At 36.0% G+C, this 13,263-nt stretch overlaps 1 protein-coding gene across 8 annotated transcripts in view; it reads left to right on the top strand.

Annotated features, from left to right (window-relative positions):
* The window catches only part of UTRN (utrophin), a 501,645-nt gene that overhangs the window by 442,559 nt on the left and 45,823 nt on the right, over positions 1 to 13,263 (top strand). For all 8 annotated transcript variants that reach the window (XM_059941058.1, XM_059941060.1, XM_059941059.1 and 5 more), the window contains 2 exons: positions 332 to 498; positions 1,678 to 1,789. In XM_059941058.1, the coding sequence (XP_059797041.1) occupies positions 332 to 498; positions 1,678 to 1,789 (279 nt within the window). The remainder of the gene's footprint in view (positions 1 to 331; positions 499 to 1,677; positions 1,790 to 13,263) is intronic.

The raw sequence follows: 13,263 nt of genomic DNA, 5'->3' as shown, positions 1-13,263 counted from the left end.
AAATGAGTTTTATAGTTTTAAAATATCTATGTGAAGAGTACCTAGAATTGTGTGGGTTTTGATTTTGTTTTTTAAATCTAAGTCTATTAAGGTATTGCGATTTTTTTCTTCTTCGTATATGACAATTTCTTCTTTTTCTCTTTTTAAATTTTAGAATTTTTTTTTCCTTGAAGAACCTTAAATATTTAGTGATTTAACTGACCTAGAAAGAGTTATATAAACTCTCTTTTTACTTTTATACAGATTTTCAGAAGATTTTGAAGCAACAACACCTGCTGCAATTTAAATGAAGGCATTTTCTTCACTTTTAACATTTTTGTTTCTTCACCAGAATAACAACAAGCCAGAGATAAGTGTGAAAGAGTTTGTAGACTGGATGCGTCTGGAACCACAGTCCATGGTTTGGCTGCCGGTTCTACATCGAGTGGCAGCAGCTGAGACTGCAAAGCATCAGGCCAAATGCAACATCTGTAAAGAATGTCCAATTGTTGGCTTCAGGTAGGCTGATTTACTACCAGTGGTGGTAGGAGGCTATTTTCTGTTCTGTTTGTATAGTTTCAGTGTATGTCCATCATTCCTTCCCGCTTATTCTCATTTGGGGGTTTGCCTCCTGAAGAAATAGGATGCTTTTAGCACATTCAGTCCGTCTGAAAATGGCATTCCCTCAAATAGCCAATATGTGAAGCTTATTTTATTATTGTTATTTATACTGTTTTGCTCCAGAACCAGAGATCTTTCTGAGTTTCTATTTACATAGGTTACAGAAGTGTTCATGCATAATAATTGCATGACTCATTATACATATATGACCCTGATGGAAATTGGTGATTTTCTAAGACTTTGGGGTCAAACTTGGTAAGCAGGAGTTTAGCATTTAAATACTAACTGAGAAGTAATCAAATGACTTCATGTTACTTCAGCCAAGTTTGGCATGAAGTACATTAACCCGACTTTCACACAAGAAGCCTTTGTCAGGGAATTTTGAAACTCATTTTTTTTTTAAATTAATTAATTAATTTATTTATTTATGGCTGTGTTGGATCTTCGTTTCTGTGCGAGGGCTTTCTCTAGTTGCGGCAAGTGGGGGCCACTCTTCATCGCGATGCGCGGGCCTCTCACTATCGCGGCCTCTCTTGTTGCAAAGCACAGGCTCCAGACGCGCAGGCTCAGTAGTTGTGGTTCACGGACCCATTTGCTCCGCGGCATGTGGGATCTTCCCGGACCAGGGCTCAAACCCGTGTCCCCTGCATTGGCAGGCAGATTCTCAACCACTGCGCCACCAGGGAAGCCCTGAAACTCATTTTTTATTTATAAGTGATAATTTAAATTTTGATGTGTCAAGCTAATAAACATCTCTTTTTTCTTCTTTCGTTTTGCGTGGATATTTGTCTTCTCATTATGTTGAAACAGATGAAAACATGTTTTAGAGACTTCAACTACAAAAATTAGCTTTTTTTCTCACTTGGGAGATGGTTTCCTTAATTTCCTTTGTGAAATTTAAGATTCTCTTTGTTCTAATTTGTAGCTAAAATACTAAATAAGCAAATTCCACATTTGTAGCCAATATAACTTTTATTTTCATGGTGATTTGGACGAATGAAATTCCTTACCACAAGTGAGTGTTTTGGACTATACAATAGGCTTTCAAGCCAATGAATTTTCCTTTCTTCTCTCTAGGTATAGAAGCCTAAAGCATTTTAACTATGATGTCTGCCAGAGTTGCTTTTTTTCGGGTCGAACAGCAAAAGGTCACAAATTACATTACCCAATGGTGGAATACTGTATACCTGTGAGTACCTAGCCAGTGTTTGTTTATTTGGTTTTGCTTTAACATACTGCTTTTGAATTAGCTAGTGTCTAAAAGTATTCAGTTTATTTAGACTTAACTTTATTTGGAAAAAAATCCCTTTCAAGATCACTTAACCATATATTTTTTGTTGTTTTGTTTTCTTTTAAGCAAATATATTATGTTGAATTTATTAGCACAGAACAATTATACTTTTTTCAGAAAAATTAATTTATTAAATTTTATTTACATCTGTGTTTTAATATTAAGCTTCGCATTCTTGGTAGCAAACTTTTTTTTTTTTTTTTTTGCAAACTCTTTTAAGAGCTCACACTGACCTACATTGAAAATAATACTATGTGATGAGAAATTGTTTCTTTAGACATACTTAAAATATGTTTATTGTATTTACATTAACAAAAATGTAGAAAATTGGAGAAAGTAAAAAATTCATAAATCTAGCTCCTCAATAAACTACCTAGCAATATTCTTCCATATCAGTGATTTTAAGATTTTATTTTCATATTTCTATAATTTTAATACTGCTTTTTTCACTGAACATGTTGTATAGTAAGTATTCCCCCATGTTGTCCTGCAATATAATCTTTCTGTGTTATAGAATGTTTAATTGAGTGAATTACTATAATTTATCTAACCATTCTGTTAAATTTGGACATTTAGTTTATTTTCAATTTTCTGATTTTATAAGCAACACTCATAAATATTATTGTGAAAATAGCTCTTTCCATATATTACATAAATTACATTTCCATAGATGGAAATGATCTGGGTCAAAGCACTTAGAAGTAGATGATCTGGGTCAATGGCCAAAATACCTCATGTCAAGTTATTTTCCAAAAGAGGTTTATACCACTTTACATTATTATCACACTTTGTTAATACCTCACTAGTATTGGATATTGATTCCTGTTGTTCCGTCGATCTAAAATATTTTTTTCTGAAGTTATCTTCATTTTCTGTTGATCGCTATTTTTTAGCTTCTTTCCTAATAGTGAACCAAAATTTATTCATAGAGCTGTACCTTTTCTTTGGTTTAGGGAATTGAGTTGCTTTTTGGGTCATAAATTGGCGGAAAGGCAGCAATACTTACAAAATATACACATATAAATCTCACTCACATTCTTAGGTATCTTATCTCAAATAAATAGGTACCGTATATGTGGAGAAAAAAATCTCTAGAATGTTGCTGAATTATAATAGATGAAATACTCATAGCGCATAATAACTTTAACTAGGAAAAAATATCCCAAGAAAATTTGTGAAGCACCATTTATTACTATGATTAACATATTCATTCACTCAACAAAAATATTGAGGACTTACCATGTGTCGGATGCTGTTTTGGGCTCTGATAATTCATCAGTGTACTACTAAGATAGACAAGATTACTGACTCTCCTGCTACTCTGTTTAAGAGGAGGAGATGTATGACAGAGAACAAGGAAACAAATAAACGAGATCATTACAGATTGTAGTAAGTGCCTCTAAAGAAATAAATGGATAGTGAGGTAGAATATTAGAGGAGGCACTTTAGATAAAGAAATCAGGAAAGGTCTTTCAGAGAAATTAACATTTTAGTTGAGCTTGAAGGATGAGAAAGAATCAGCTGTGTAAAGAACTGGTACAGAAGGGTATTTCGGAAAAAGGATCCAGCACGGTGGTCTGGAGGTGAGGAAGAGGTTGGCATGATTAGGGCACAGAAGAAAGTGGAGCTTATTATTCCCCAAGGGGGGTGTGGTAGGTAGCACTGGCTATTTGAAAAGCCAGAGCAAAATGAACTTGTGGGCCCCCTTGCTAAAAATTTATTGTGACTTTCAAGATGGCAACAACAGAGCATTAAGCCAAGCTCAGGAAGCCTCTGAGTGTGGGACCCTGTGCAGCTGCACAGGTCACACAACCACAGAGCTGGGGGTGGGGAAGAGGTGAGAATGGCTAGGGAACAGAAAGAAACTAGAGTGGATTTCACAAAGAGTGGATTTCTCCCTTCACAAAAGGGAGAATGAGATTGGTAAGAGATGGAATGAAAGAGAATTGCAGATATCAAGCTGTGCAGACCCTGCTGGTCACTGTAAGGTGTTTGAATTGGGGAGAAATATAGTATTGAAATTTGCATGATCAGAGCTAGAAATTTAGGAAACTGATGATAAAGAACTAATGTCAAAATGGGAAAAATCATAAGGTAAGTATACATTAAAGATGTATAAAAAAATGACTACATATTTAAAGATGTATAACGTCAGTAAAGGTGTATAAAATTACTATTTTCCTTGGTCTTAAATACAATAATTGAAAATGATCTTGCAAAGTACCCACACAATTTGAAATCTACATCTCTTCAACATCAATCTATGGTCAGTGGGGGTGAGCTTGAGAATCACTGATATGCTGATGAATTTCACTCCCCAGCTATCATTTTAAAATAAAATCTGTAAGTTACCCAAAGCTCTTCTTGTTACCTAGTCTTTGCAAAGTCACCATTATCATATCTAAGATTACAGCTTACCCTGCATTGTACAGGATGGCTTCCTTTGTGCAGATGTGCTTTGGGAGGTTTTTTGCCCCTTTCTGGGGTTTGTGTAGTGATCTTTTTTTTTTTTCTTTAATTAATTAATTAATTTTTATTTTATTTTTGGCTGCGTTGGGTCTTCATTGCTGCACACGGGCTTTCTCTAGTTGCGGTGAGCGGGGGCTACTCTTCGTTGCAGTGCGCGGGCTTCTCATCGCGGTGGCTTCTCTTGTTGCGGAGCACAGGCTCTAGGCGCGCGGGCTTCAGTAGTTGTGGCTCTTGGGCTCTAGAGTGCAGGCTCAGTAGTTGTGGCGCACAGGTTTAGTTGGTCTGCGGCATGTGGGATCTTCCCTGACCAGGGCTCGAACCTGAGTCCCCTGCATTAGCAGGCGGATTCTTAACTGCTGCGCCACCAGGACAGCCCTGTGTAGTGATCTTAATCAGCAGCCTACTCATAAATCATCTCTTAGGACAGGTTATTTTCTGCATTTGATCCCAGAACTTTTGATAAAATGACTAGAAATATGTATAAATTGAATCTTTGAAAGGCATACTGTTAAATTCAAATTGTAATGAATTACTTGATTTTACTGCTTTCCAAAATTACTTTCTTAAGTGAGCTTTATTTACGGTGCCTTCATCTTTTACTCAACGTTCCCTAAACTCATCTGGTGTCTGCCTTAAAAAATGAACTCAAATATGAATTTTTCAAGGCAGTCATAGTAAGCACTGCTTAAGTGTTAAATGGATTAGACCTTTCTGTATAAATCCTGATGTTGGCATTTCTCATAGTGCATCTCCGTTTGTGGTTAGGAAAATGCTCTAGTCATATTACTGACTTGATTTCTTTCCTGTTCAATTTTGTTTTCCAGCTGATTCTGAATGTTTCTATCGTTAAAAACTTTCTGAAGTTTAGAAGTCTTATTTTAAACCCTCAAAACTCAAGAAATATTTCTTGAAACATATCAGCTTATTATCTATGATGGTATTTGTCTTTAGATGTAGAAAGACTAATGGTGTATGAATTAGCTATCATAATTTATGAAAGTATTTTATGAAATTGATAATAAAACATTTATCTACAGACATGAAGTAGAATTTTTCTTTTGCTAGGAAATGATTTTTTAAAAACTCTTATTTTCCCCTTACCACTCTATAATCCAAATTTGTACATTTAAAATTCTTTCATTAGGCCCAAAAAGAGTTCATCTAAAACAGACAACATGACATAGACTATATTTAATGCTTGTTACCATTGTCTCTCCATTCATTCAAATCCCACTTTTTCACAAAAACAGCTTGACTCTTACTTTGTGTGTGAAATCTTCCCAAATTCTTCCAGCTTCCCCTCACCAAAACACGTCATTCTGTGGCCTCTAACAGTAGCCCCTACTTTACCAGTTAGTATTTGATTCTGTGTTATCTTGTATTGTTTTCTGTGTTGGTGTTTTTGCCTCCTCAACTATCTTTTTAATTCCTTGGGACAAGGATGACTCATACTTTTCTTACTATGCTTAGTTAATTCTGGTACATAAAAGCTAAATGTGCTCATATATGACATTATAAATACTATTTATAGAATATTAAAGCTGGAAAGAGTCTAAGAAATTAACTCATCCTTATTTTTTAAAAAAAGACTAAGTCTTAGAGAAGGTAAGTGATTTGTTCAAAGTTAGTGGCATGGATTTAGTGGTTTAACTCCATTTGGGGAATTTTCTGTATGCTTGCTGGAATATTATATTTGTTGAGTACCTGTTATATACCAGGCATTTTGCTGGGGACTAGAGATACAGAAAAAATATAATGAAGGAGAAAAAGAGGTCTTTATGTGGACAGATTCAACAGGACTATGTATATTTTTTGAAGAATAAGTAAGCTTATGGATCAAGATAATATTCAAATTTTTTTCTTGTTACCCATGCACTGTATGTTTGAATTCTGGGATTAACATTTATTCTAAAAATAGTTACATTTTATATCAAATTTTAAGTTTCTTTTTTATTGGAATAAGAGTTTATGATCATTTAATTTCACAGTGAAAATTACCGTAATTGGATCTTTTTTTAAAAAGTCTATATTCTCTGTTGTAAATAACCAAATTTAATTCAAATTAGAAGCGTTTTTATATGTTAGGGCATAAAGTAGATAGTTCTTTAAATTAGAGAGCGAGGGTGATGAATTTCACATATGACTTATAAGAGTTCATGCAGTTGCTGACAGTGAAAGAGAGCTGGATAGCGTTAAATATGAATGAAAAGGGAAACCACTTGGAAATGCTACTGGGGGCAAGCATGAGTCACCAAGAAGTGAGTAAATTGACAGCTCCATTGCCACAAGAGTGCAGCTGAAGTTGGTTGGCAAGGATTTGCAGTCCGTGACTCCATCATTGCTCAACGACTTTGGAATTAAAAGATGGTAGGTAGAACTGAAGGCCATGAGCTACACGATTCAAAGGTGTTAATGGTACTGGGATTGATTTGGGCTCTCCTCATGTTGAAGAAACCAAAGGGGGTTGAGGGGCTAGAGATCAAGATGATGGGGGCAAGAATTAGGAGTAAGAGTCAGAAGGTTTGAGTTAGTGAAAGTTTTTTCCAAGTTAAAGATTTGGGATTGAAAGATGTTTTGAGTTATGATGAAGCCTGATGTGTGGCCAGACCCCAGTACGTGATAGAAGTGGGACATAGGAGGTTTTGGAGGTGAGATGGTGTTTAGAAGATCATCAGTTTGTCTTTAGAAGTGACAGATAATAGCGGCATCTGGCCAAGTGCTGTCGAAGGGGAACAGATAGGCATATCGGTTTTAGTAGATGTTAAAGCTGAGGCTAAGGGGGAAATAGTGTAAACCTCCTTTATTCTTGGCCTTTGATTTTACAGCCCATGATGGAGAGGATTGTAGGGGAGATGGTGTTATCATGGGAGCAACAGTACTCATCTCGTTCATAACTGCAATATGAAATTGCAGTTATGAACAACATGTAGGAGAATGTGTTCATAAGTAGAATACAGACTCATGCTAACAGCTAACAGGAAAGAAAAGTAATTAGAGGCTGTATGCATCTGCTGAGGGGCAGTGGCCCAATCCATGTAGGAAAAGTGGGGAAGTGGGGAAAGTCAATAGAGAGAATACTTACCCATTGGTAAATATAGCTATCAGGAACTGAAGCATTAGCCCAGATAGGAAGATGGTTTGAGAGTCATGTTAGCTCAGGTAGAAGGGATGAGATATTTGTAAAATTTTGTTTCTAGAAAGGTCAGCAATATCAGCTACTCCCAGCATTCAAATTGTTGGGGATGGAATCATTGCAAAATTCTCTGCTTATGAACTGAGTTTGGACAGGACTAGTTTGTTCTGATAGTTTTGTTGAGATTTTGGTGAGAAGAGAGGAGGACCGGAAACAGCTTATTAAAAGTTAACAACAGGGCTTCCCTGGTGGTGCAGTGGTTGAGAGTCTGCCTGCCAATGCAGGGGACATGGGTTCGAGCCCTGGCCTGGGAAGATCCCACATGCCACGGAGCAACTAGGCCCGTGAGCCACAACTACTGAGCCTGCGCGTCTGGAGCCTGTGCTTTGCAACAAGAGAGGCTGCGACAGTGAGAGGCCCACGCACCACGATGAAGAGTGGCCCCCGCTTGCCACAACTAGAGAAAGCCCTCGCACAGAAATGAAGACCCAACACAGCCAAAGATAAAAAAAAAATTAAAAAAAAAAAAAAGTTAACAACACTTAAAACAGTTTTGTATTGCATTTTTGCAATTTTTAAACAAGTGCATGTTACTTTTAAAGTATCAGGTTCAAGTATGTTCTTGTCAATACTGGTTAATATATAGGGATATAAAACAAAATTTCAACTTCTGGAACATTAAATACATCAACATTCGCATTATAGGGGTCCCAGAAGGAGAAGAGAGAGAGAAAGGACCCAAGAAAATATTTGAAGAGATTATAGTCGAAAAATTCCCTAACATGGGAAAGGAAATAGCCACCCAAGTCCAATAAACGCAGAGAGTCCCATACAGGATAAACCCAAGGAGAAACACGTCAAGACACATAGTAATCAAATTGACAAAAATTAAAGACAAAGAAAAATAATTAAAAACAACAAGGGAAAAACAACAAATATCTTACAATGGAACTCCCATAAGGTTAACAGCTGATTTCTCAGCAGAAACTCTACAAGCCAGAAGGGAGTGGCATGATATACTTAAAGTGATGAAAGGGAAGAACCTACAACAAAAATTACTCTACCTGGCAAGGATCTCATTCAGATTCGACGGAGAAACCAAAAGCTTTACAGACAAGCAAAAGATAAGAAAATTCAGCACCACCAAACCAGCTCTACAACAAATGCTAAAGGAACTTCTCTAAGTGGGAAACACAAGAGAAGAAAAGGACCTATGAAAACAAACCCAAAACAATTAAGAAAATGGTCATATGACCATACATATAGATAATTACCTTAAACGTGAATGGATTAAATGCTCCAACCAAAAGACACAGGCTTGCTGAATGGATACAAAAACAAGACCCATATATATGCTGTCTACAAGAGACCCACTTCAGACCTAGGGACACATACAGACTGAAAGTGAGGGGATGGAAAAAGATATTCCATGCAAATGGAAATCAAAAGAAAGCTGGAGTAGCAATACTCAGATAAAATAGACTTTAAAATAAAGAATGTTACAAGAGACAAGGAAGGACACTACATAATGATCAAGGGGTCAATCCAAGAAGGAGATATAACAATTATAAACATATATGCACCCAACATAGGAGCACCTCAATACATAAGGCAACTGCTAACAGCTATAAAAGAGAAAATCGACAGTAACACAATAATAGTGGGAGACTTTAACACCTCACTTACACCAATGGACAGATCATCCAGACAGAAAATTAATAAGGAAACACAAGCTTTAAATGGCACAATAGACGAGATAGACTTAATTGATATTTATAGGGCATTCCATCCAAAAACAGGAGATTACACTTTCTTCTCAAGTGCACATGGAACACTCTCCAGGATAGATCACATCTTGGGTCACAAATCAAGCCTCAGTAAACTTAAGAAAATTGAAATCATAATCAAGCATCTTTTCTGACCACAACACTATGAGATTAGAAATCAATTACAGGAAAAAAAAGTAAAAAACATAAACACATGGAGGCTAAACAATACGTTACTAAATAACCAAGAAATCACTGAAGAAATCAAAAAGGAATCAGAAAATACCTACAGACAAATGACAACAGAAACACAATAATCCAAAACCTATGGGATGCAGCAAAAGCAGTTTTAGGAGGGAGGTTTATAGCAATACAATCCTCCCTCAAGAAACAAAAAAAGTCTCAAATAAACAATCTAACCTTACACCTAAAGGAACTAGAGAAAGAATAATAAACAAAACCCATAGTAGAAGGAAAGAAATCATAAAGATCAGAGCAGAAATAAATGAAACAGAAACAAAGAAAACAATAGCAAAGAGCAATAAAACTAAAATTAGAAATGAAAAAGGAGAAGTTACAATGGATACCACAGAAATACAAAGCATCATAAGAGACTACTACAAGCAACTCTATGCCCAAAAAATGGACAACCTGGAAGAAATGGACGAATTCTTAGAAAGGTATAACCTTCGAAGACTGAACCAGGAAGAAACAGAAAATATGAACAGACCAATCACAAGTAATGAAATTGAAACTGATTAAATATCTTCCAACAAACAAAAGTCCAGGACCAGATGGCTTCACAGTTGAATTCTATCAAACATTTAGAGAAGAGCTAACACCCCTCCTTCTCAAACTCTTCCAAAAAATTATAGAGGAAGGAACACTCCCAAACTCATTCTACGAGGCCACAATCACCCTGATACAAAACCAAAGATACTACAAAAAAGGAAAATTACGGACCAATATCACTGATGAAAATAGATGCAAAAATCCTCAATAAAATACTAGCAAACAGAATCCAACAACACATTAAAAGGATCATACACCATGATCAAGTGGGATTTATCCCAGGGATGCAAGGATTCTTCAATATATACACGTCAATCAATGTGATACACCATATTAACAAATTAAAGAGTAAAAACCATATGATCATCTCAATAGATGCAGAAAAAGCTTTTGACAGAATTCAACACCAACTTATGATAAAAACTCTCCAGAAAGTGGGCATAGAGGGAACCTACCTCAACATAATAAAGGCCATATACGACAAACCACAGCAAACAACATTCTCAGTGGTGAAAAACTGAAAGCATTTCCTCTAAGATCAGGAACAAAACAAGGGTGTCCACTCTCACCACTATTATTCAACATAGTTTTGGAAGTCCTAGCCACAGCAATAAGAGAAGAAAAAGAGATAAAAGGAATACAGATTGGAAAAGAAGAAGTAAAACTCACTGTTTGTGGATGACATGATACTATACATAGATAATCCTAAAGATGCCACCAGAAAACTACTAGAGCTAATCAGTGAATTTGGTAAAGTTGCAGGATACAGAATTAATGCACGGAAATCTCTTGCATTCCTATACACTAACAACGAAAGATCAGAAGGAGAAATTAAGGAAACAATCCCATTCACCATTGCAACAGAAAGAATAAAATACTTAGGAATAAACCTACCTAAGGAGGTAAAAGACCAGAAAACTATAAGACACGGATGAAAGAAATCAAAGACGACACAAACAGATGGGGAGATATACCATGCTCTTGGATTGGAACAATCAATATTGTGAAAATGTCTATACTACCCAAAGCAATCTACAGATTCAATGCAATCCCTATCAAATTACCAAAGGCATTTTTTACAGAACTAGAAAAAAAAATCTTAAAATTTGTACAGAGAAACAAAAGACCCCGAATAGCCAAAGCAATCTTGAAGGAAAAAAACGGAGCTGGAGGAATCAAACTCCCTGACTTCAGACTATACTACAAAGCTACAGTAATCAAGACAATATGGTACTGGCACAAAAACAGAAATATAGATCAATGGAACAGGATAGAAAGCTCAGAGATAAACCCACGCACCTGTGGTCAACTAATCTATGACAAAGGAGGCAAGGATATACAATGGAGAAAAGACAGTCTCTTCAATAAGTGGTGCTGGGAAAACTGGGGAGCTACATGTAAAAGAATGAAATTAGAACACTCCCTAACACTATACACAAAAGTAAACTCAAAATGCATTAAAGACCTAAATGTAAGGCCAGACACTATAAAACTCTTAGAGGAAAACATAGGCAGAACACTCTATGACATAAATCACAGCAAGATCTTTTCTGAGCCACCTCCTAGAGTAATGGAAATAAAAACAAAAATAAACAAATGGGACCTAATGAAACTTAAAAGCTTTTGCACCGCGGAGGAAACTATAAACAAGATGAAAAGACAACCCTCAGAATGGGAGAAAATATTTGCAAACGAATCAACAGACAAAGGATTTATCTCCAAAAAATATAAACAACTCATGCAGCTCAATATTTGAAAAACAAACAACCCAATCAAAAAATGGGCAGAAGACCTAAACAGACATTTCTTCAAAGAAGACTTACAGATGGCCAAGAGGCACCTGAAAAGCTGCTCAACACCACTAATTGTTAGAGGAATGCAAATCAAAACTACAATGAGGTATCACCTCACACAGGTTAGAATGGGCATCATCAGAAAATCTACAAACAACAAATCCTGGAGAGGGTGTGGAGAAAAGGGAACCCTCTTGCACTGTTGGTTGGAATGTATATTGATACAGCCACTATGGAGAACAGTATGGAGGTTCCTTAAAAACTAAAAATAGAATTACTGCTTGACCCAGCAATCCCACTATTGGGCATATACCCTGAGAAAACCATAATTCAAAGACACATACACCCCAGTGTTCATTGAAGCACTATTTACAATAGCCAGGTCGTGGAAGCAACCTAAATGCCCATTGAGAGACGAATGGATAAAGAAGATGTGGGGTGTGTGTATATATATATGTGTGTGTGTGTATATATATATGTATATATATGTATATATATACATATACACAATGGAATATTACTCAGCCATAAAAAGGAACGAAATTGGGTCATTTGCAGAGGCGTGGATGGACCTAGAGACTGTCATACAGAGTGAAGTAAGCCAGAAAGAGAAAAACAAATGTCATACATTAACGCATGTATGTGGAATTTAGAAAAATGGTACAGATGAACTGGTTTGCAAGGCAGAAATAGAGACACAGTTGTAAAGAACAAACGTATGGACACCAATGGGGGAAAGCCGGGGGCGGGGGGTTGTAGGATGAATTGGGAGATTGGGATTGGTATATATACACTAATATGTATAAAATAGATAACTAATAAGAACCTGCTGTATAAAAAAAGAAATAAAATAGAAAAACCCCAAGATTTCATATTTTCAGTATTTTTAGAAAATGTAGAAAAATCAGTTTTCTACTGAAAAAATAGAAAAAGTTTTCTTTTTAAAGTTAAAAGTGAAATAACATCTTTTCTTTACAACTGTATATGGTTGGCAAGAAACAAACAAAAACAAAAAGAACAAAGGAAAAAACTAGAAATAGTTGTTTTGTCCACCCCTCTCCACCCCTGCCAGCATCAATGTGTTAATAAGACTATAAACATCAAATATAGAAAATGCTGATTCATTCTTTGGAAAGCTCTCCATTGAGTTAGTGTAGTTTGTTTCTGGCAGTCTTACTTCTTCAGATGAGACTTGGAATGTTTGCCAGTATGCTGAAAGCACAGCCTCATTGCTCTTTCTCTGATCTCAGCAACCTAAGGTGGGTTTTCGGTTCTTGCCCACTTTACATTATTTTCCCAGTAAGTTGAGTGCATTTAGATTGTTGTTAGCTTTTTTTTAAATTATTTTATTTTATTTTATTTTATTATTTTTGGCTGCATTGGGTCTTCGATGCTGCTTGGGGTCTTTTTTCTCTGGTT

Source organism: Balaenoptera ricei, chromosome 12, assembly GCF_028023285.1.
Source record: "Balaenoptera ricei isolate mBalRic1 chromosome 12, mBalRic1.hap2, whole genome shotgun sequence".
Lineage (NCBI taxonomy): Eukaryota > Metazoa > Chordata > Mammalia > Artiodactyla > Balaenopteridae > Balaenoptera > Balaenoptera ricei.
Note: the sequence above shows the minus strand (reverse complement) of the source record. Positions and strands in the feature narration are given on the sequence as shown.